This window comes from Perognathus longimembris, chromosome 1, assembly GCF_023159225.1.
Source record: "Perognathus longimembris pacificus isolate PPM17 chromosome 1, ASM2315922v1, whole genome shotgun sequence".
Lineage (NCBI taxonomy): Eukaryota > Metazoa > Chordata > Mammalia > Rodentia > Heteromyidae > Perognathus > Perognathus longimembris.
The window spans coordinates 34,854,785-34,880,642 of NC_063161.1; the positions used below are offsets into that span (position 1 = coordinate 34,854,785).

The 25,858-nt window shown below is 37.9% G+C and overlaps 1 protein-coding gene across 1 annotated transcript; it reads right to left on the reverse strand.

Annotated features, from left to right (window-relative positions):
• Positions 1-1,065: 1,065 nt before the first annotated feature.
• Rab21 (RAB21, member RAS oncogene family) lies at positions 1,066-25,506 on the reverse strand. Its single transcript, XM_048359364.1, has 7 exons — positions 25,108-25,506; positions 15,445-15,504; positions 13,892-13,999; positions 9,847-9,910; positions 4,213-4,267; positions 3,365-3,453; positions 1,066-2,023 (listed from the first exon to the last, which is right to left on the reverse strand). Exons 1-7 carry the CDS (start codon positions 25,252-25,254, stop codon positions 1,881-1,883), a joined length of 666 nt encoding a protein of 221 aa, XP_048215321.1. The 5' UTR covers positions 25,255-25,506; the 3' UTR covers positions 1,066-1,880.
• Positions 25,507-25,858: the final 352 nt, after the last annotated feature.

Here is a 25,858-nt window from a genome sequence, read left to right on the forward strand (position 1 = left end):
TTTCTTTACTCATCCTAAACCAGCCAGAGGGGCAAAAACAATTTTTCCTGTGACTCATGATTTCTGCTGCTCCTCTGAATCCCAGAATAAAAACTAACTTCATAGGAAACCAAGAGAGTAAAAGACAATTTCAGCTTATCTTCCTGACTCTCTCCACTCTTCCTTCAGATATACATAACAAAGGTCAGTGTGAGTTTGGGAAGGACATTATTAATGTAAAGTGAAAGCTCACAGAACGCTTAATACTAAGCTAAAAATCCTAACTTTACCAAGTGTCAAGTCATTCAACTTTTAATCCATTTGGGAAAGTTATTAACTTAAAAATATGGTAGTACCTAAAACCTCTTTACCTCCTCGTAACTGTTCATGCTAACAGCTTTATTGCATACACTGCTTATAAGAAAATCCAGGAACCATTCAATTTTACCTTACACAGAAAATTTACTAGTTTTCCAAGCATGATAGAAATGGAAAAATATATATATTAAAACAAGAACAGTTGATGTTAATTTCCACAATCTGTGTTCCTTCTCTGAGCAATGCCTAATTCTACTAAAATTAACAAATTTCTGTCAATACTAAAGAAAAAGAACTACTATGGGATTAATTTACAAAGTATACAAGAATATAATAATCTTATAATAAATCTTTCCAGTGTTCCTTATAACTGTATCTCCCTCTACAGCAACTCAGAAGGACAGCTCTTATAAAATGAGAAAGAACTGTGATCATTTCTGACAAGCAATGGCTTGCTAACAAGGAATCTAAAAATGCTACTGAAGAATAGAAACTAGCATAACATGCCATATGAATGACTCTTAGTGGGTATTATCTGGAACCTCTTTCTCTCTTCTCATGTCAGTGATCCCATCTCATAGAAAGCCTAAAGGGAAACTAAAACTGTTGTGTACCTTAAATTTAACATGTACCATTCCAATTCTTCGAATGTAACCATTCTGGGGGAAAAAAAAAAAAAAAAAAACACCTCAGGAGAAGTCATCTTTTCTTTTAGAAAGAACAAATGAACAAAATCAATAAACAAAACAGAGACAGAAAGAAAAGAGAAACCAACACCAAAAGGCAAATGCTATTCCATCTTAAAAATACATAGGAAAAAAAAAGTGACAACAGCAATAATTCAAGTAAAATATGTGTGAAACACGCCACTTTCAAGTTAAGACAAAAGTGAAGGGAAGTAATGATCTTTATAACAGAGTCAAAAAGCTTAGGCATTATTCCAAATGTTAATCCACTTTACAGTCATCAATGAAACTACCGTATATACTTTTGCACCTTGCGCTTGGTAAAAGCAGATAAAATATTTAATATGTAATTTACAACCAGCTCAGCATACAGGATGGATATAGATTATATCAAAGTAGTAGACAGTTAGGGGTCTGTGCAAACCCTGCAAAAATAGTACTTCAGGTATCTGCTAATCAAAAACCAAAAAACAAAACAAAAAAAAAGTTTGCTGTTTAGGAGTGATACAATTCAAACTACCACAAAATACAAAGAACTGCAAAAAATGTATACCATACCAACAACATATATAAGTTATTAAATAAAGATTTGATTTAAAAGAATATAAATGAAGCCTTTAAGTATGTCTTTTCTACATGCATATTATTCCTCATTAAAGAAAAAAATGTAAAAGGCCATTGGTAATTGCTTTGTTAACATTTGTAGAAAATGCCAATTCTCTGGTCACAAACTCCACTAAGTTTAGCACTTAAGGTCTCTGCAGTGTTATAAACGTAATTTAAAATACTGTTAATTCTAGAACTCCATTGGTAAAATAATGTGACTTGGAATATGGCAGTCTTCATGTTGAGGGCAATGATCCACAGTTTTGTTTTTAAATTCTTAGGCATGAACAGTTATCCAGAAGAACAGCACCCTCCTCCACTGCTCTGGGCTTGAGGTTCATCATCAATAATCTGTACACCTCGCCTGGCAGCTCCTGGTTGACTAGAGCCATTGCCCTTTGCCCTCTCATCCACTTGTGCTGTCTCTATCATTCCTAGGAAAAAAGAGAAACAATAAATTATTAGTAACTACAATCTAGAGTTTTCTCTTGCTGTAATTTTAGGATACCGCTTGCGATTAAAAAAAAGAAGTTGAGGGGCTGGGGATATGGCCTAGTGGCAAGAGAGCTTGCCTCGTATACATGAGGCCCTGGGTTCGATTCCCCAGCACCACATATACAGAAAATGGCCAGAAGTGGCGCTGTGGCTCAAGTGGCAGAGTGCTAGCCTTGAGCAAAAGGAAGCCAGGGACAGTGCTCAGGCCCTGAGTCCAAGGCCCAGGACTGGCCAAAAAAAAAAAAAAAAAAAAAAAAAGAAGTTGAATATAATGAATGCTGTGTCAACTCATTGAAATTGCTTTTCCTGTAAGTTTCAAAAACTAGTTAAGGGCTGGGAATGTGGCCTACTGGTAGAGTGCTTGCCTAGCATGCATCAACCCCTGGATTCAAATCCTCAGCACAACATAAACAGTAAAAGCTAGAAGTGGAGCTGGAAGTGGTTCAAGGGGTAGAGTGCTAGCCTTTTTAGGGGACAGGGCTCAGGCCCTGAGTCCAAGCCCCAAGACTGGCAAAAAAACAAAAAAACCCAAAACAGCAACAACAACAAAAAAAACCTAGTTGCAAGCAGCAAGCACAATACCTGGTGGTTTAAATGGGCAGCAGTAGAGGAAAAAAAAATATTTTTTTAGCTTTGAACAAATACATTATCAGAACAGGATATTTATATGTAAAATACAAACCTTAGTCATACTTCAAAACTACACAAAAGCCAAATGAAATTAATTATATACTGGACTACAAACATAGAACAAAATTTCTACAAGACATGGTGTACAAAGTTTTGCAGGAGAAATATCTTGAGATTTTGGCTTTAGACAAAGATTTTTCAAAACAGACAAAACCCACAAACTGCAAAAGAAAAACAGATAAATCAGAAATTGAAATTTGAAACTTCTGCTCTTTCATGTTGAAGATAATAAATGCTTAAAGATTTAGTTGTTCCACTAATTTGTCAAATGATAATCTAAAAAAGGTCTGCCCACTGCAACAGACTATTGTAACTCAATGTTTTATTCCATTAATTCTAATTATGTATATATTGTATAGACACTTATCACATATTGTATATGTGATTTCATAGCCACTAGTTCCTTCTTATAGCAGGGCTAAAGTAGGTATTTAGTATTTTTAAAAATTAGTTAAAAGTATTGAATAAAAATTTCAAAAATTATCAATATACCCATTAACAGAAATTTTGTAACATATTACTTTAAAAACATTACAAATACTTCTTTTAAACAAGCCATTTTAAAACACACCAAATCTGAATATACCTACGTTTACAAAGGTCAAGAAAGAGTTCCTCAATTCCTTTGTTTTGTTTGGCTGAAGTATGATAATGTTTTGCTCCCACAGACTCTGCATATCTTAAAAAAAAAAAAAAAGAAATCAGTGACCAACGCAAAACACTTCCAAGTTTTCAGAGCAGTGATTTTAGTGATATCCATTTACTCTCAATGACTTACTAATTCACCCAAGTTTAGTAAAATTAAGACTATATAGATGTTTAACTTCTCTACACACTGAACTAAATTTTAAATGACACAAACAGGACCTGAAATTTTTCTACAGTAATCTAGAACTCATAGTTTTCAAACTTTTATGATTTACTGATATTTGATTATGAATTTTCTCATAGTATATATATACATATGTATACATATACATATGTATATATACATAGTATATATACATATATACATAGTATATATATACACACATATATGTATGTATATATATGTATATATATATCCATCCATTCCTGGCCCTGGGGCCTGGACTCAGGGCCTGAGCAATATCCTTGGCTTCGTTTTGCTCAAGGCTAGCACTCTACCTCTTGAGCAATAGCACCACTTCCAGCTTTTTCTGTTATCTGGTGCTGAGGAATTGAACCCAGAGCTTCATGCATGCTAGGCAAGTACTCTACCACTAAGCCACATTCCCAGCCCCTCTTATACCTTTAAATATTGCCCAAACTCCAAAAACTACCAATTTAAACATGCTTCACTGAATCTAATAGTCCCATCTACTTTAAAGGGTTTCATAAACATTTAAGTGATAAAGCACACTGTACAAACAGGAAGACTTCTACTGGGAAGCAAAAGGGTTGAGCGCATGATACTTACGATTCTGCTTCTTGAATGGAAACATGTCTTTCTTTTTCCAAGTCTATTTTATTACCTAATTGGAAAAAAAAATGCTCACTTTAGTACTGGTACTTTTTTTTGAAATAAAACTAAGCCAACTCAAAATATTTGATTGCCATTTTAATCATCCAATAATACAAACTTCTGTCAGACTTCTATGTCTTAAAGCTCTACAATTAACCTCCAAGGTGTGAAGACTGCTCCAGACTGTCACAATGAATGTCTCATCCTCCTGCACACAGGCCAATGCATACCCTACCTAAGTTTCAGCCTGTCTAAAGAACCACTTTTCCTATAGAGATGGGCACTATGCATTGATGTACTAAGGACTAGGATTCCCTAGAGAATCTAAATAAACTTATGTTCTTAGTAAAGTATAAACAGTTAAAAAGGAAAAAAAAATTCTATATTCCCCAATTAACTTAAAACCAGTCAAGTAAACCATGAGTATGGCTAATTTATAGTTTGCTAAAATATGTTAGGCTAGTCTCTTGGACCTGAAGAGTATTAAAGTTTTCTGGAAAATATAAGATGGTTAATGTAAATATTAAAACTGTGTGGATTAAGCACTCCGTATTACAGTAAGAAAAACTGGATGGTTTAAGAAACAATTTTAATAACTTGGTGGCAGAACTTAATACACACACAAACATATATATATCATACAGACTATAAATTATAGAAAATAAGTTTAGGTCTCCTTAGACAATAAAAACAAGGCAAGATTAAGCTTAAAAGCTACAAGAACATCTATAGACCTTTTCAAATACAGATTCCTTATTGAATACCACAAAGAAGGTACGTAAGGTGGCTGTACACAGTCTTAAAGATAACTAAGACGAGTATAGGCAAAAATAATGTAAGGAAAGACACATCCAATAAATGTTTTCATAAAAGAAGAACCCACACAATTATGATCATGTTCATCCATGGACCTTACAGAGTTCTGAACATAATTTTATATAAATTTCATTAAAGTAAGGACTCAATGAAAGATAAAATGTTTAGAACCAAGAAATACAAGTCCAGAAATTCAGCACCATCTGGTGGCAGGTGGCTCCACTAAACTAGTACAACATTCTGTCTCTAAAGTAAAATAGAACTATCTCCTTACAGAGAGAAATTAACTAGAACTCCTATGAATTTTTTTTATAGATCTTTAAGCCTCATTTTCTACATTTGACTAGAATCATCAACGAATATCAAATCAGTAAGTCTACTGAAAATAGCAGGCATTCATACCTTGCTTTATCATATAATAATGGTAAACGACTAATTTTAATAAATTAGGTAATAAACGATTACATATTTAAGGTAACAAGTTTAAAATCTACTTTTTAGTTTAGTTTTAGTCTTTTAAAAATCCTCCACTAATGAAGTCATCGTTACTATTTTTTTTAACAGTCACTACTCACAATGGTTGCTAGTACAGTCTCTATATCACAGAAAACTGGCCTACTTCCTGACAACTTTCTAAAGCTGAAAGCCTTTTTTAGTCTTCAGTCTTTTTTTTTCTTCTTTGCATTTAGTGCTTTAAACTCAGGGCCTCATGCTTGTTTGGCTGTTTTGTTTAGCTTGCAATCTACCATTTGAGCCATGTCCCCAGTCTGGCTTTTTGCTGGTTATTTTTGAAGATGGAGTCTCTTGGACTTTCTGCTTCAACTACATGGAATTGCTATCCTCTAGATCTCAACTTTCTGAACAGCTAGGATTGAGCCATTAATGCCTGGCTTAGCTTTTGCATTCTTTCTAAAATAAAATAAGGCTTTGAGGCACCTCTCTGCTTCAGGATTGCATAATTGCAACTACAAAGGGGGCTTGCTAGTAGGCTAAAGACAATCACCAAAGAAAGCATATACTTGAAAAGATACTATGAAAATCACAAAAACAAATAGACTAGCCTAACATATTTTAGCAAACTGTAAATTCACCGTACTCATGGTTTACTTGACTGGTTTTAAGTTAATTGGGGAATATAGAATTTTTTTTTCCTTTTAAAATGTTTATACTTTACTAAGAATGTAAGTTTATTTAGATTCTCTAGGGAATCCTAGTCCTTAGTACATCAATGCATAGGAATGCATGTGCAGAGCTGGGGAGGGAGAGTCCTGCTAACAAGAATAGTGGAAACAAAAGAAAAAAAATTTTAAATGTATCTTAGTTAAAAGTACGTATTTGAATTAAGAATATGGAAGGGATTAAGGATATATAGTTCCATGGCAGAGGGCTTGTTTGACATAGGAAAAATTCTTGTAGAGATTAGTACAAGCAGTGGAGAACCTGCTTAAATAAGCAAAAGATCTAAATTCAAATTCTAGTACCAAGGGAGAAAATTTGTGGAAAAAAGGTTTAGTGAAAAGGAGTAAATAAATTTTACTGTACCACACAGAGATTCTTACTTAATACATATTTGGGAGGGGGGGAAACTTCCCCACTCCTTTTTAAAATCATGTTCACCATGTTATACTATTGATACGCAATGATATGTAATGCAAGTTCAGGATCAATGATAAATGAACTCACAGAACGGTTACAACTCTGAATTCAAAGTAAAATCCTTGTGTCATACTTGCTGATAGAGGGAAGACTTTTTATATTCGATGCTGAATCATTAATAAACTGTATGTAACATTAGAAGTATTTGATCCCACTTGGTTCCAGTAGGCTACTAAACCTAATACTGTTTCTTCACAAATTGAAATGTTAAGATTTTTGACTGAACTGAAAAAATATGAACCAGTCTTAAAACAGACTCATTATTCTTAAACTACCTTATAAATATAAAACATGAAAAAATACATCGGTTCATATGCATACTTAAACCAGTTAATGTTTTTGATCGTCAATTTGTGACCTTGTAACAAGCCCTTTTTATAATAATTACATAAATAAGGTAATAAGTACAGTTCTTTTTGAGCAGTGTTACCCCCTTTCCTTGTTTTCCCTCCTCCTTACTGCCTCCCCCCAAGTTGTAAAGTTCATTTCCAACACAGTGTCTAGTGAGTATCACTGTTGCATTGGTTCACCCTTTGTCCCACCGTTTCTGTGATTCTCTCTTTACCTTCCCCAAGTCAGATAAACTTATATACAAGACAAAGTATTATGTACAGTTTAGTTATTTCTCTCATAGAAAGATGACAGAATCTCAAAACTAAATGTTTAGTTTCCTGTGGCCACTTTAGACTCTTGGAAAATACCATAATGCCATACAAAGCCATGCAAACCCCACTAGTGACTAGCTCCAGCTCTGACCTGGAACTATATGATCTATTATTATCCCATTCCTGCTATCTAACCTAAGAATCTAGACCAAGAACCTAGCCTCTTCCCAGATTTGTACACTAGTATGAGATTGTAAACTTACCCATCCATGTGTCAAGATTCAAGAAATAAAAATTATATATGGTTAAATGCAAAGTTTCCCTAACACTGATCACTCCATTCTCTTACTTCCCCCCATACCATCTTGATCCTCCACTATAACTATCCTAGTTTCTCATGATCATTCTTACTGTTATAGACACACAGGAAGGAAGAGAAAACAAACTGAAACTATATATTGTAAGAACTAAGACATAAGCACAGAGGTTGGAAGACTTCATCTCAGATTCCACCTCTGACTGCCTAACATTGGACAAGAAAATATGTAAGTCCAAAATTCAGCATATATATATATATATGTACCCCTTCCAGCGTCATCAAGATTTCATGAAATAATGTCTGCTGAGTATACCACACAGATTCTAGTACATTCAACTGTTCAGTAATCACCAAATTACATACACAATCTAGAGGAAAAAGGAAACCTAAGAGAAATTCTTCACATTTAAAAACGGAGTTCTAGAGCTAAGAATGTGGCCTAGTGGCAAGAGTGCTTGCCTCGTATACATGAAGCCCTGGGTTCAATTCCCCAGCACCACATATACAAAAGACGGCCAGAAGTGGCGCTGTGGCTCAAGAGGTAGAGTGCTAGCCTTGAGCCAAAAGAAGCCAGGGACAGTGCTCAGGCCCTGAGTCCAAGAACCACGACTGCCCCCTCAATAAATAAATAAATAAATAAATAAATAAATAAATAAATAAATAAATAAATAAATAAATAAATAAATAAAGCGGAGTTCTAGAGGTCTTTTTTTCTTCTATTAGCAACTTTCATTACCTTTAGGATCTTGATCTACCGGTATGTTTGAAGATAAAATTTGTCCTTGATTCAAAAATGCATACAGTTCATTGTTAGAAATGTAAATTAGTGTATTAATGAAGGCTGTGTAGAGATTCCTTTAAAAACTAAACACAGAAATATCCTATGATCCAGCAATACTCTTCCTTGGTATTTATCCAAAAGATAACAAATTAGGACCCGGTATAGACACTTGCACAAACCATGTTCACTGCTGTACTATTCACCACAGCCAAGATATGGAAACAGACCAGATGTTCCACAATGAATGAATTTTTAAAAATGTACACACAAACTCACACACACACACACACACACACAAAATGGAATTTTATTCATCCATCAGGAAGAATAATATTGTATCATTTGCAGTTTAATGAACAGACCTAGCAAAAATTATATTAAGTCAGGCTCGGAGAGAAAAGGGCACATGTTTTCTCTTGAATGCAGAAATTAGATTTAAATTATAATACATAAAAACATATACAAGGGCTGGGGATATGGCCTAGTGGCAAGAGTGCTTGCCTTGTATACATGAGGCCCTGGGTTCAATTCTCCAGCACCACATATACAGAGAACGGCCAGAAGTGGCACTGTGGCTCAAGTGGCAGATTGCTAGCCTTGAGCAAAAAGAAGCCAGGGACAGTGCTCAGGCCCTGAGTTCCAAGCCCCAGGACTGGCAAAAAAAAAAAAAAAAAAAAACATATACAGGATCATACGCATATACATAAACAACTGTCTAAAGTTTGGTATATGCAAGGGAGGTTTGTAATGGCATAACTGCTTCAAACAATCTCACAGTTTAGCAATGAAAACTAGGAAGCTGAAACGTCGAGGGGGAAGGTGAAATCAAGGGGAGCAGAGGCTGATGAATGGATAAAGGCTGGGTAAGTGCAGTCACAACATTTAATATACAGATAGGAAATGATTCTAGGTAACTTGAGGGTATGCATGGTTGGGAGATGGAGGAGAATGATAGAAGGAGTTGCATTTATTAAGATTCATTGTACCCAAATTGGCATACTGAATTGAACCCCCTTTGTACAACTACTTGAAGATATATTTCTTTTTCAATACATATAATAAAGTGCATAGAACAAGAACACTGTCTTAGGTCTTTTGCCTTAATTTTATTTTAAAGTACTTCTTAAACTCTTTTTCTAAGAACAATGTGAAAAAGTAAAGGTTAAACGGAAGCAAGACTAGTGAACCTGGAGCTTAATGGATTTACCTTCTCATTGGTTCCCTAAATGAATTCCTAGAAGTATAGAATACAGAAAATGACCTCCAAATCCTCAATTATTTGAAATATTAATATTAAAATGACAAAATTCTTCCTTTCTTATATCACTTTAAAACAGGAGTTACTTTTTGCTATGTATTTAATAAAACATTAAAGAAATATAAGGTACCTTAGAAGAATGAATGATACTTACCAACTATACATAAACAGATTTCATTTCCCAACATTTTTCGTAATTCTTTGACCCAGTTTTTTACCTGTATGTACAAAAAAGTATTTGATAAATCTTCAAATCACTATTATAACACCTAAAAATGCAACAGGGTCAAGATATCTTAAAATTTTATCTAATAGCTGTGTTTAGTTATTACTAGGAATAACACACTAATGGATCATTTATTTATTTATTTATTGATTGATTGATTGATTGATTGCTTGCTTGCCAGTCCTGGGCCTTGGACTCAGGGCCTGAGCACTGTCCCTGGCTTCTTTTTGCTCATGGATAGCACTCTGCCACTTGAGCCACAGCGCCACTCATGGCCGTTTTCTGTATATGTGGTGCTGGGGAATTGAACACAGGGCTTCATGTATGGGAGGCAAGCACTCTTGCCACTAGGCCATATTCCCAGCCCCTAATGGATCATTTATTGAGTTTACATTGCAAACCACATAAATACACACAATGGAAAGATACTTCTCTGTATCTATGAGTATATACAATGCACCTTAACTACATTTTTAAAATAAATTTTCCATAGCTTCAAAGCTATTGCCAAAATAAAAGTATGTCAATCCAAAGTTCAGTCTCTGATAATAAATGTTTGTAACTAGGGTCACTTGGACTTAGGAAGCCATGGGCTTTAATACACAAATTGGTTGCTAAACAGAGCACCTAAGAATTTCTCTGTCATACACAGAAGTGAAAAAAAATGCATATGGGCACCAAAAAAACACGTTGCACAATAAAATTTCATTATTTAGTAGACAGTAACATTTTTCCATCTTGGCACTATAGACACTTTGGCTGAGATAGTCCTTGTGGGGTCAGTGTTGTATAATATGTGATAGGTTAGCAACATCCTTAGCCCACCAGTAGAAGTATCCTACACAAACTAAATGCCAACAGCATCCTCTAGTGATGACACTCAAAGTGTCTCCAGACACTATCATCCCCTAGCAGAGAACAACCAGTACTGGACAGCTCAGAAAAACTGATTCTACTATGATTCTACTGATTCTACTATGAATGAAGCACAACAGTGGACACAGCTGAAAGCACACACAGCAGAGTGAACAGAGAGAAATTAAGCAAATTCACTTTTTTAATATCATTCATCCTTTTAAATATTATAATACAAAATAATAGGAACAAGATATTAAGAAAAAAATACACTAGGACACCAGCCTCCCTGTCTTGTAATAAAATTTAATCTGTTTGACATCAAATCTCAGATCTATACGCCTTCCTCAAGAAAAGTCACACATTATCTCTAAGTTTCAAAAAATCACGTATGTGGTAAGCACTTACTGTGCATCTGGTCCTACGGTACAAATGTTACAGTTCCATACTTCTATTCTCTGCAAGAATGCAGAGGAACTGTCTTTAGTAAACCCAAAATCTTTAGAAAAGCAAATGTAATTATTATGCTCAACATATCTAGGTAATGAACCGAAGCCTAATTTTCTCAGTATAGCTCTATCTTTTTGTTCAGTCACATATATTTATAAAGTTTTCAAAGCATTAAATTTAGTTGGTTTCGCATAACAATGACAGTACTTATATATAAAATCTGTATCAACTCCAAAGAAACACAGCAGAATCCAACCATGTATTATTCTACTCCTTATATATATGGTTCAACCATCTACTAATTTTCTAAAAAAATAAAATTTAAAAATTACTATTCATCTCTAACTAAACTTTCCTCCATAGGCATCCCAATGTTCCCATACATTTTGTGGGTAGGCAGTCACAGATTTTTCTTTTCTTTTTTTTTTTTTTTTTTGCCAGTCCTGGGCCTTGGACTCAGGGGCTGAGCACTGTCCCTGGCTTCTTCCCGCTCAAGGCTAGCACTCTGCCACTTGAGCCACAGCGCCGCTTCTGGCCGTTTTCTGTATATGTGGTGCTGGGGAATCGAACCTAGGGCCTCGTGTATCCGAGGCAGGCACTCTTGCCACTAGGCTATATCCCCAGCCCCACAGATTTTTCTCTTTACATTAAGTGGCAGTCAAATTTCCAACCTTTGAATTTGACAAGTTTTATAACTTGCTCTACTCATGAGAATGTGGCAAATGAAATATCATGTCTACCCCAGACTTAACCCCAAAGAAGTCCTGGCAGCTTCTAGCTTTATAAAAATCCAATTGTGGTATAAAAAGCTTAGGCTAGAATGAAGAATTATGAGTACCAGGTAGGATGAGAAGCCATATGGAGGAGAACCAGTCCTTTCTGGACATTCTAGTCCCAGTCACATTCCTAGTTCAATACAGCTCTAAGTGACTCCATGCTGTGACAAACAGTAAAAGACCTGTCTAGTCAGCCCACAAAATCCTAAGAAATAAATCATTGTTTCAAAACACCAATGTTTTGGGGTATGCAGCAATAAGTAACTGACCATTTTCCAACCTAAAAAAATGTCGTTATCTTTACCAATAAAATACTTAAGCCATTTCTTTTTATGGAAAAATTCAGAAAACTATTTTTTAAAAAGGAAAAATAGCACCAAACAACAGCCCCCAAATCATTAAATCTTAAAAATTAAAACTTAAAAATCATACATTAGCAAGCAACTTAGTATCTCATTTTCCTACTCCTTGGGTTGTTTTCTCTCACTAATAATCCAAAAGCTAACTTGTATAAAATGTTCCATTAGGCTTAATTGTGAAAAAAGTGGATTAAAAACAACCAACTAAATAAGTAAATAATTTCCAAGAAAAGATTAAGCCTTGGGAATTACTCCCTTTTGTTGCACATTGCTAACTAATTTGGTCAAGAAAGATTTTAGGAGGACAGGTCAAGTGAATAACCTATTCCATGATGAATTTTCAGAAGTTTAATGGTAATTAGTTTTTGGTATCTATCTATCTATCTATCTATCTATCTATCTATCTATCTATTTATTTATTTTTGCCAGTCCTTAGGCTTGAACTCAGGGCCTGGCCTCTGTCCCTGAGCTTCTTGCTCAAGAATAGTGCTCTACCACTTGAGCCACAGCACCACCTCTGGTCTTTTTTGTTACATGATATTGAGGAATTGAACCCAGGGCTTCATGCATGCTAGGCTCTACCACTATCCCACATTCCTAGCCCTAGTTGCAATTTTTGAACGTATGAATTTGAACTCATGGCTGCATGCGTGTTAGGCAGGTGCTCTGCCACTTGAGCCACACCCCCAGTCCTCTATTATTTAATTATTTTTCAGACAGAGTCTCATATTTTTTATCTCATATTTTTTAATTTTTCAGATAGGGTCTCATATTTGTCTTGGGCTGACTTAGACAGTTGTCCTCTTACCTAATGCTCACATGTAGCTAAGATTACAGGCATGTACCATCATGCCCAATTTCTCAGTTGAGATGGAATCTCAATTTGTTTCCCTAGGTGACTGTTAACCAGAATCCTCCTATCTCTGCTCTCAAACAGATGCATTATTGTACATGCAATTCACTGGCATGCACCAACATGTCTAGCCAGGCCAAAACAGATAAAACTTCCCTATGATATTTGAGAAGTTTTTTTTTCCAAGAGGGGAAAAAAAGGAAAGGAATTTTAAAAGGAAACACTTGCTAGAGTTTCCTTTTAAATTTTATCCTCTAGAATATACAATGGGAAGAAAGAACTTAAACTTGATTTCGTTCTTCCTTCTGCTACTTCTTTATAGTGAGAAAATCCATGCAGTCACACCAACTTTCCAGGTGCTTTTAATGTATAGTTGGATGTTTTTTATTAAAGAAGGAAAAACAAAGATACTGTATTTTTCTAAAGTTGAACTTCAATTATTTCCCTTTCCAAATATCTGAGAAAGCCATGCAATAATGTACTAATTACCACATATGGATTAATATGAATTAAATATTACAATAGAAACAAGTTGGTCACCACTTACACTTTATATTGTATACTTTATAGCTTAGAAATTTTTAAAAGTGAATCATACAACGAAACAAAGATTTGAAAAATCAGTGTTCTGCTTAAGCTACCTAACAACCCCACCAAAATAAAATAAATAAACAGAATACCTTCTGAAAAGAATCTTCATCTGTTATATCATAAACTAAAATAGCTCCATTTGAATCTCTGTAGTAAATTGGGCCCAATGCATGGAATCTCTCTTGACCTGCTGTATCCTAAATAAAGCAACAGATGTTTATTAGATCAGAAAGGAAAAAATGTCTGTTACTATAACTACAATAAATTTTTCTCGTGGGTGTTTGTGTGTGTGTGTGTGTGTGTATGTGTGTGTGTGTGCACGCGTGCGTGTGTCCTGGGGCTTGAAATCAGGGCCAGAGTGCTGTGCCTGAGCTTTTCTGTTCAAGGTTAGTGCTTCCACAGTTCCAAATCCAGCTCTTTCTGAAATAAGAGTCTCACAGACTTTCCTGCCCAGGCTGGCTTCTTAACATGATCCTCATATCTCAGCCTCCTGAGTAGCTAGGATTACAGGCATGAGCCACTGATACACAGGAACAATAAAACTTTGCGGGGGGAGGGGGCAGTCCTGGGGCTTGAACTCAGGGCCTGAGCACTGTCCCTGGCTTCTTTTTGCTCAAGGCTAGCACTCTGCCAACTTGAGCCACAGAGCCACTTCTGGCCTTTTCTATATACATGGTGCTGAGGAATCGAACCCAGGGCTTCATGTTTACGAGGCAAGCACTCTTGTCATTAGGCCATATTCCTAGCTCTAACAATAAAACTTTTGATTAACTCAAAAGCAAAGCATAGTTACAGATTAATTCAAAACAATATTAGAAGAAACAAAATAGGTTACCCAAAAAAACCGCTTTAAGTCATTATAAGCATTATACCATGTTTTACTGTTATACAAAGGTACATTTCCCTTTTCAGCTTTCCTCTTCAGCAACCTCCCCCCCTATGAATAAAAATAAATGCATAAATTAGGGGGGGGGGAAGTCCATTTGCCATTGAATCAAAATGGCCAACATTGAGTTATAAACCAGAAATAAGCCCTGCCCTAAATTCAGGTTCCCCACACAGGAAAACAGACATAAAAAGAGCATGTAATAGGACTACTTGCTAACAGGTATGCTACTGTGTTACCCTTGCCCTATAAGACTAACATGGTACATGAAGGGGAGAGGCCGACTGTCCTACCACCCTTGGCCTCTCTCTGAAGTAGAATCCATGAGCTGATACTTTATGGATGAAAAGTTTTGATAGCAACATTCAAATATAATAAAATTGTATTCAGGGGCTGGGAATGTGGCCTAGTGGTAGAGTGCTTGCCTAGCATACATGAAGCCCTGCCCTGGGTTAGATTCCTCAGCACCACATATACAGAAAATGCTGGAAGTGGTTGGCGCAGTGGCTCAAGTGGTAGAGTGCTGGCCCTGAGCAAAAAGAAGCCAAGGACAGTGGTCAGGCTGAGTTCAAGCCCTAGGACTAGCAAATAAACAAACAAATAAAATTGTATTCAAATGTAATTATTAACAAGATTGTATTTTTTGATAAAAATATTTCTCTGTCTAGCCCTAGTTTTCTAAAAATGTAGTAATTCAAACTTCTATTTCTTGAGCTAATTAGTTATTAGAATACACTTTTAAAATGTTAAACTTACCCATATAGCAAGGTTAACTCTTTTTCCACCAATATTTAACTTCTTTGTTAAGAAAGATGCCTAAGAAAAGAAAAACATACATTAAATAATGTTTCACACAAAATAATTTTCTTTATCATAACTATATATTGAGACAAAAAGTAATCACTTTTTGTTCACGACCAAACTTTACTTTCATTAAAGACAGAGCATTATTTACATTCTTACCTTAAAGAAAAACATACATTTTCCTTTATGAACAAGTTATTTAAAAACCACAAGATGGACAATAGTAACTCATGTCGGTAATCCTAACTACTCAGAAGGCTGAGATTCTGAGTATCATGATTCCATGCCAGCCAGCTTTGAGCAAAAAGCTCAGAAACAGCATGTAAGCACTGAGTTCAAGCTCCAGTATTACCACACACGCGTGCGCACACACATACACAAACACATGCGCACATATACACAGAAATAATACAAGAAGACCTATAGGTGTAGACCAGTGGCAGAGCAACTGCCTAGCATGTTCCAGGCCCTGGGGTTCAATCCCAGCATTGCAAAAAAAAAAAAAAAATACATCAAGAGAATAGTTAAGTACTTTTTCTTAGTCCCTCCCCCATCTATATTGTGAACAAATGTTTTCCTACAGTATTTAATTTGATGTCACCTTCTTTACTGATAGAAAAAGTCTAAAGATATTTCTAAGATATACTGGTAGTATTCTTGCTATATGGTGACCAGTATTATTCCAAATAGCTCTGCATTTATGTGATTCAACTGTTTTAACATATATCTAACAATAATCCTACGTACTAATGTCACAGAAATGAAAACAACAACCAGGTGCTGGTGGCTCATGCCTGTAATCCTAGCTACTCAGGAAGCTGAGATCTGAGGATTGCAGTTCAAAGTCAATACGACTTTGATCTTCAATTAATCACCTAAAATCTGGAAGTGGAGCTGTGGTTGGAAGACTTAAGAATCTAAAGCAGGGCTGGGAATATGGCCTAGTGGCAAGAGTGCTTGCCTCATATACATGAAGCCCTAGGTTGGACTCCTCAACACCACATATATAGAAAAGGCCAGAGGTGGCACTGTGGCTCAAGTTGGCAGAGTGCTAGCCTTAAGCAAAACGAAGCCAGGGACAGTGCTCAGGCCCTGAGTTCAAGCCCCAGGACTGGCAAAAAAAAGAATCTAAAGCAAGCCATGAAAACACACTTGAGAAAGCTGTTCACATGCACAGTGAAAGGAATTTCTATACTATCAAGAGATATATAAATGTCAGATATAAATGACTTGGTAAAATCTCAGAAAGAGGAGAGAGGTTGGAAGAGTAGTTCAGTTGGTAAAGTGCTACTCAATAAGCAAAAGCAGCAGCAGGTACCAAGTTTGAATTCTGGTCTCTTAACTAAAAGAAAAAAAGGAGGAAAGAGATATCAAATAGCAATCCATAAGGTTCTATGATTGTTGGAAAGGAGGGGGAAAATACGGACTATGTGCCAAGGTCTTGATTGGGATTTCCATTTAATGTTCGCAACAACCCTTTGAGAAGTAGCTAATTATCCCTATTTTACAGTTGTAAATTTGAGATTTAAAGAAATATAGTGATGGGGCTGGGAGTATGGCCTAGTGGCAAGAGTGCTTGCCTCCTACACATGAAGCTCTCAGTTAGATTCCCCAGCACCACATATATGGAAAACGGCCAGAGGGGGCGCTGTGGCTCAAGTGGCAGAGTGCTAGCCTTGAGCAAGAAGAGGAGGCCAGGGACAGTGCTCAGGCCCTGAGTCCAAGGCCCAGGACTGGCAAAAAAAAAAAAAAAGAAATATTGTGATTCAGTCAAGGTCAAGACAACTGAGCTAGTGTTATAAGTGGGTGAAAGCCTGGCCTCACTCCACAATGATTTTTTCCATCTTACAAAGCTGTCTAGTTAAAACATTCATACATTTCTTAACCAGACAGTCAATCACATGGACAGTAAGTGTTCCTAGACACCAACTTACCTCCAAAAATAATCTCTGTAATGGCACAAAGTAATAAGGATCAAAACAGTGACGTATTTTCTACCCTGCTCCTCCAACACTGAGTAATAACACTAGTAATTCCACATCAATGATTTCACCTTCCAAACTTTAGTAGTATTAAAAAATTAACCATTTAGGCAAGACATAGGTGGATCATGCCTGTAATCCTAGCTACTCAGGAGGTCGAGATCTGAGGACTGACATTTGAAGACAGCCCAGGTAAGAAAGTCTGTGAGACTCTTAGCTCCAATTAACCACCAAAAAGCCAGAGTTTAACTGTGGCTCAAGTGGTAGAGTGCTACTTGGGCAAAAAGAAGATCAAGGACAGTGCCTAGGCTGAGTTCAAGCCCTAGGACTGGCACAAAAAAAAAAATTAAAAATTAACAACTATTAGGCTGTCATTTACCCAACATCTTTTCCAAAATAATAGTGGATGATCATCTCTTCCTCCGCCCCTCCCCCCACTTCTACCTCTCAAAAAATCTGTTTACACAAGAAAATGGAAGCTGGGCATGATGGTTCATGCCTATAATCTTATTGAAGGACTGCAGTTTGTGGCAGCTGAAGGAAAAGGTGAGACCTGCATCTCAACAAAAACATGAAGGAACTTTGGAATTTGTCATCCTAGCTATGTAGGAAGCATAAGAAAGAGGATTAAGACCTAAGAAGGCCCAGGTTAAAATGTGAGACCCCATGTCAAAAATAACTGAATCATACTGGCACAAAAACAGGCCAAATGAAAGATCCTGTAATAAAACCACACTGCTAGAGCTATGTAATTTTCAACAACGAAGCTAAAAACAAAGACTTTAGAGAAGAAAATCTCTTCAACAAATGCTGCTGAGAAAATTTGTTATTCACTTGTAGGAGAGGGAAATTTGATCCCTATCTCCCATTTAGTATAAAAATCAACTTCCAATTGTCAAAGAACTCAAAGTAAGACTGGAAACCTAAATAAGGAAAAACTCAGGAAGTTATTGGCCCAAGCAATTTTCTGAATAGAACTCCAATTACCCAAGAAAACAAGAATAAGAATAGGACGACATCAAGTTAAAAAGGCTTTGCACAGTTAAAGAAATAATTACCAAGGGACAACCTATAGAATACAAGGAAATCTTTGCCAGCTATTCAACAAAGGATTAATATCCAAATATACCAAGAGATCAATAAATTAGACAGCAAAAGAACAAATAATTCAAATAAATTAGGTGAATCAAACAAGACAGTTCTCAGAGGAAAAAATGCAAATGGCTAATAGATAAATGAAAAAGATGTCTAACATCCCTAGCCCCAATGGAAATGCAAAGCAAAACAACACTAAAGTTGCACCTTACTCAAGTCAGAATGGCAATGAAAGGGGTAACATTGATCAAGATGTACTGTATTCATAAAGTATTTTGTTAAATGGAAACACCTTTGTACAACTACTTAAACAACTGAAAAAAATGAGGGGTGAGGATGTGGGGAAAGGACCCTCATACAATGTTGGTGGGAATGTAAACTAGTACAACCACTATGGAAATTAGTACTGAAATACCCCAAAACACTAAAAATAGACCTTCCTTATAACACTATCATACCACTACTGGGCATGTATCCAAAGGAAAATAGATCAATATACAAGAAAGGTACCTGAGCTGGATGGCAGTGACTTATGCCCATAATCCTACCTACTCAGGAGGCTGAGATCTGAAGATAGAGGTTCAAAGCTAGCCTGGGCAGGAAAGGGCAAGAAAGTTTGTGAGACTCTTTTTTTCCAATAGAGCTCTCAGAAAACTGCAAGTGGCGCTGTGGCTCAACTGGTAGAGCTCTCTCTACCTTTGAGCTGAAGAGCTCAGGGACAGTGCCCAGGCTGGGGGAGGGGGGGAAATAGATACCTGAATACCCATGCTTATCAAAGCACTGTTCACAATAGCCAAACTATACAACCAGCTGACGTGTCTAACAGTAGATGGATGGATTGAAAAAAGATATGGTACACATGTTCCATATATTCCACAGTTGAATTCTGGTCTTACACAGCCATGAGAAAAATGAAATCGTGTCATTTTCAGAAAAAGAGATGGAACTAGAGAACATTATGTTGAGTGAAGCAAACCAAGCTCAAAAGGTCAAATATTGTATGTTTTGTTTATATGTGGAAGCTAGACTTAAAAGACATATTCATGGATATGTATAACTGTGGGACTATTTAGTAGGATGAGGGAAGAGGAGAGGGAAAGATAAGGTATTTCAGACATTAAGGGCATTTTAGATATTCAAAATACAAATCTTACCAACAAGAACACAAGATTTCTACACCACAGATTATGACACAAAGCATAAAACCAACTGCCAAGTCTTGCTTAAGACGTTAAGGTAAATATAAGGAATACACACACATACAACCATACCCCAGAAAAATGGTATGCCATTTCTGTTTTTAAGATCTTGGAAATTTGATCTGTATCTTAGTTTTCTCATGTACCAAACTCAGAATAATCCCTGTCCAGTCAACCTTACAATAGCAATTTGTTAATCAAATACCAGGCACCTACCTACTCTACACACTCAGGAAGCAGACACACAGAATTTCAGTTAGAACCCTAAAAGGGAAGATGAATATTCTGATTATGTTACTTCTTACAGATTGGTGAAAAAAAGATAACCGAAGCCACTCTTAGAGTGCATAATTTTCAATAAGTACTTTCAATAAGGAAGAAAAAAGCACAAGAAAAGGAAATAATCTCCCAGGAGTGTAGACACAAAGAAGACACACCCAGCACAGGAAGTGATTACAACTGAAATGGCATAATCTTTAAGAACCAAGTGGGAATAAAAATTAACTGATGGTCAAAATTTTAAGAGTAGTCATCTTTATATTCCACAATGCTGGCATGATAGGTATAAAATAAGTATATCTAGAATTCATTAGTTAATAATATTGCTTATTAAATTCCATAGATAGAAACAGTAATTCTTCTTCCAACTGTCTTGGTTTTTTTTTTGGTTTTTTTTTTTTTTTTTTGGCCAGTCCTGGCTCTTGGACTCAGGGCCTGAGCACTGTCCCTGGCTTCTTCCCGCTCAAGGCTAGCACTCTGCCACTTGAGCCACAGCGCCGCTTCTGGCCGTTTTCTGTATATGTGGTGCTGGGGAATCAAACCTAGGGCCTCGTGTATCCGAGGCAGGCACTCTTGCCACTAGGCTATATCCCCAGCCCCCCAACTGTCTTATCTTTATCCAGTTTATCAAAACTTCAAATCAATTTTAAACACACACAGGGAAGTTTGGAGCATTCAAGTGCTGGTCAGAGAATTTGTCTACAAGATTTCACCAAGGTGGGGGAGGGAAAGAGGGAGAAAATGAGGGAGGAGCGCCTGAGAATATGGCCTAGTAGAGAGAGTGCTTGCCTCGTATACATGAAGCCCTGGGTTCCATTCTCCAGCACCACATATATAGAAAACGGCCAGTAGTGGCACTTTGGCTCAAGTGGCAGAATGCTAGCGTTGAGCAAAGAGAAGCCAGGGACAGTGCTCAGGCCCTGAGTCCAAGGCCCAGGACTGGCAAAAAAAAAAAAAAATTAGGGAGAAGGTAACACTGTTCAACAAGAAATGTACTCACTACCTTATTTATGTAACTGTAACCTCTCTGTACATCACCCTTACAATAAAAATAGATTACACCACAATAATCAAGGGAGAGTACTAAAATACAAAATCACAGCAAACAAAATTTGTGTGTGCATGCATGCACATATGCACCCCAGCAATGGGGCTTGAACTCAGGGCCTTGAGTTCTTCCTTAATGTGTTCATTCAAGGCTGACGCTCTACTACTTGAGCCACATCTCCACTTCCAGGGTTTTTTGCTGTTTAACTGGGGGAAAGAGCCTCACATTTGTCTACCACAGTTGGTTTGGAACTAAAGTCCTCAGATCCTAACCTCCTGTGTAGATAGGATTATAGGCATGAACCAACTGGGATTATAGGCATGATCCATTAGCACTTGGCTGCAAAGATCATCTAGTTTTTAAGATGAATTTCAGAAATGTCAATTTTACCCCAAACTCTAAAATGGAGTTATATATGTTATATGTATTTTTTAGGTTTTTCGCCATACTAGGACTCAAGCTCAAGGCTGTACACATACTAGACAACATTTTTTGTTTGTTTTTGAGACAGGATCTCTATATATCCCAGGCTATCCTCAAAGTCATGATCTTTCTACCTCAGGCTCTAGAATGCTGGGATTATAGGTAAACACACCAGTCTGACTAAACACACACACACACACACACACACACACACACACACACACACACACACACCTTTTCTTCTTTTCTCTGTATTTCCCCCGATTACTGGGGTTTGACATCAGGGACTTTACTACCATCTGAACCACATACTTCCAGCCAAAATACATGTCTATCTGTAAACATTATTTAAAATCTCTCAGAGACAACATGGGTTCTCCAAATAATTCAAGTAATATTAAACCCATGGCCATTTCTCACACACACACACACACACATACACACGACAGGAAGGAAAGAAAGAAGGAAGGAGAGAGGGAGGGAGGTGGGAGGAAGGGAAGGCGAGAAGGTGGGAACTATCTTATTCTATCAGTAACAAACATTTAGCAAACAATGCAGGAATGTAGCTTAATGGCACAGCACTTGTCTAATGCGTATAAAAACATGAGTTTGATTCCCAGCATTAAAAATAAATAAATGTGTTATCCTAGCATAGTGCTAGAGGTCTTACATGATTGGCTGACCATATAATCCACATAAAGGACCTATGAGTTATGCATTCCCATTTGATAGATATAGCCAAGATTGGGATGGCTATGAAGGAGCCAAAATTAAAAATCAAGATTAACTTCAAAGCCCTCTCTCTCTTCCTAGCACATCATATAATATGGGGTACTGCAGAAACCATATATTGTGTCCTCTGTAAACATCTGACAAAGCATCTCATGATAATCTTTGAGCAAGACTGATGAACTTACAGCAAAATGTTAATGCTGGAACAAATGTTTTAATTTCACTGAGGATTTTGGTCCACTAGGCAGTAACCCATGAAGTTTGGTCTTAAATGGTTTTCTGCTTCCATTATCATGAATATGTACAACATTCCATTAATAATCGAGAACACTGAAAGCATTCTTCCTCAAATCTTCAGGTGACAAAGTTAAAATGTTACTAATCTATACAGCAGGTTTATTTTCACCCAACCCTGTTTCTAGCTTGCAGTAGTACAATCAACGTTCCATGAATCACAGAATTAAGATTTTCTATGACTTTAAACAGTGGAACAAATCAAGGCCAGGTCAAATATAGTGGGGACCAAAAAAGAAAAAAAAAGCAAAATTACTACTAAAATTAATTACTAAAGTTCAAAACAGGATCTGAAGGATATAATGCCCTTTTGAGGCAATTAAGATGAAGATATTATAGTGGACAGCTGCCCCCAAAGCTCATAGAATCTTTTCTACTTCAGTGGTGGAAGTGTTATCAATACAAGTGACAATGTGCACTTCTTGGCTAAGTTAAAACCAGAATCATAATCATTTATACAGCTCAAGGAATCCTATTTAAGAAGTTCATAAACTAGGGATGGTGGTGCTTGCCTGTAACCCCAGCTACTTTGGATGCCAAGGCAGGATTATGAGTTTGTAGCCAGCCTATGGCAACATCTGTCTAAACAACCTACAGAAGAAAAAAGGAGGGAAAACTGATTAAAAACTGTCTAGAAGAAATGAGCTGTCAAAATAGGATTTTTGATAGGATGTTTTTAATAAGAAGTTTTTAAATAGGATGTTTAAATAGATTTAAAATATAAAGTCACTGGAGACCCAGTAGGGAATAGAGCTGTTTACCCAAGAGAAGATAAGACTCAGGGGATGTGATAGCTATCTTCAACTATCACAAGGGATGTCATATGAAGCCAAGATTCAGAAGCAGAAATAGGCCCAAAAAGTACATAGGCTTTATAATCAGAATAACTTGTTGGATATTAGACATGTCTAGTAATGGACCTCAGGACAGCAAGTGTCCTTACTTTCTACTACTACTGATTTCTGACACTGGAAATCTTCCATAACTTTAGCCTCTCTAGTGTAGTTTGCGATGGCTTCTACATATTTAAAAATCTTTAGTCTGCTGTGTTGCAGATGTTTTATAAGTACATTAACAGACATTTAACTTTCACATTGGAGGGATTAAATTATCTTTTTAAAATGAGAATATCAAAGAAAGTAAGGAAATACAAAATGGGTTGCTTAACAACCAGACTCAATGTAACTTAAGTTACAATATAACAAGGTAAGAGACAATTTAACTGCTCTAAATCTAGTCAGACCTGAGTTCTGGTGAGCTTAGCTATCACCTGCACCTTTAACCAGTGATACTTACTTCTTCAGACATTATGCTTTACATAGGATTAAAAACACAAGAGTAAAAAATAGAACATGGAATCTGAACCAGAGCATCTTTGTAAATTCTAGACTCAGTAGTTTAATAATAGCACTGAACATGAAATGTCACAACGACTGGAGGATTATTCACTCCACTGAAGTAGCATCCGTGTTACAATTACCTATTAAGCTCTATTGTGCAAGTTGGAACAGTAATAATAGACTGCTTACACAAGATCACATCCTAAATGCTTTTATCCTCTGCACTAGATACTATCATGGTCATTTTAACAGAGAGAGAGAGAAAAAAAAATGAAATACAAAAGACACAAAGATTAAGCCAGTATCACACAGCTAGTTAAAATGAATCTAGACGACCAAGCTTAGAAGTCCACTAGATGTTACTGCTTCTGGGCAAACCGATCAAGCTGAATTAGTGGGATAAATTTCTCCTAACTCAACTGGTTTCTTCAGAAGAGGGCATAAGTAACTCCCTCGAATGCCTGGTTCTCAATGATGACATTTTCATCCTTTGTCAATTTAACTGTAGAAGAAATCCAGTCCTTCGTGACAGGTAAAGAAAATGAACAGTAGCAGTGGAGAATTAAATTTGGGGACCAACTACTGGCCAGGTTTCACATGACGTCTCAACATGGGGTGACCGACCTCGCAGAAATCAGTGACCCGCAAGTCAGACCCACACAGGCCTAGTAAAACGCACCAGCAAGCGGTCAATTCAAAATCCCTCCAGAGAGGGTTCTTTTGTCATTCCTGTGATTCCAAAACAGGACTCCTTCCCACCCACCCCCCCGAAAAAATGGAACTTGCATAAACACTTAGTCATCTGTAAGCGCTGAAGTTACAAATCACCTAGTTCGCAAATTCAGACCCGCCGTCAATTCCCAATTCTGAAGGAAAGAAAAAATAGGGCTGCTACCGAAAGACTTCAGGGTGGCTGACACCTAGGGCCCAAGCGGAAGTACATCAAAGAGGGAAAATCCAGCCCACAGAGAGGGGCTCCCCAACGTGCGCAGTCACCCGGGGAGCCCTGGGGACTTTTCTGGGCCCTTCCACTACCTTCCCCACAACCTGTCCTGGCTTCTACAGGCTGCCCGGACCCACGCGAATTTTACTGGCAGGGAGGATTCGGACAGGCAACGGGACCGCAGGGGTGACAGGCTGGAGGGCCCTGGGCGGCGGCGTCCGGCTGGCCGCAGGCAGGTCGGGGCCCCGAGGCGCCGCCTCCCGCTCCCCGGGGTCCGCACCTGCAGGGTGGTGATGTGCTTGTCGTTGAACTTGTTCTCGCAGTAGCGCAGCACCAGCGACGTCTTCCCCACGCAGCCTTCCCCAAGCAGCACCACCTTGAAGGAGTAGGCTCGGCCCGCCGCCGCCCCGCCGCCGGCCGCAGCCATCCCCGACGCTGCCCGGCCGCCCGAGCCAGAGAGCCGCACCGAGCTCCCCACAGCCACGACAACACTTTCAGGGCCGCGGCCCGCTCAACCCGCCCCGCACCCGCCGCCCACCCAGCCGCTGGCTCCGCTCCTCCTCGGTCGAGGCCTGGAAGGGCCGAGAGAAAGTCCGGGAAATGAAGCCACCACGTCAAGCACCCGGAGGAAAGGCGAAGAGCGTTCCCTCTCCGCCTCCCTCTAATGGCGTCTCCTTCCTCCTACGTCACACTCCGGGTCACGTGACCGCGGCGCCCCCTGGGACTGCTTGGGGGGTGGAGCTTGCTGAGGGTGGAAGTGGGCGGGGCTCCGGCCTCTTCCCGGGTGGAGCTGGGTGAACCCCGGGGTCTTGCAGCACCCTCGCGCAGCCGCAGAAGCCTGCCACTCCTCTGCACTTGTCCTCGGTAAAGAGCCAGGCATTTTGGAACAAGCAAGCCGGGTTGAAGCCCGTACAGAGTGTTCTGGATCATGCCCTGGGACTATTCACGGAGCTAATCACCTCTCAACACCAGAGATCGTTGTAAACCCAATTTGCCAGGTGCCCTTGAAGCACTTTCTCTTTGACACTTCA

Bases quoted from the DNA above. Each gene is read 5' to 3' on its own strand.
- Rab21 (XM_048359364.1), bottom strand. From the start codon at position 25,254: ATGGCTGCGGCCGGCGGCGGGGCGGCGGCGGGCCGAGCCTACTCCTTC. The intron at 15,505-25,107 runs GTGCGGACCCCG...TTCTTTTCTTAG, and splicing joins AGCACATCACCACCCTGCAG to GCATCTTTCTTAACAAAGAA. The intron at 2,024-3,364 runs GTAGGTATATTC...CTTTTTTCCTAG, and splicing joins CTTTCTTGACCTTTGTAAAC to GAATGATAGAGACAGCACAA.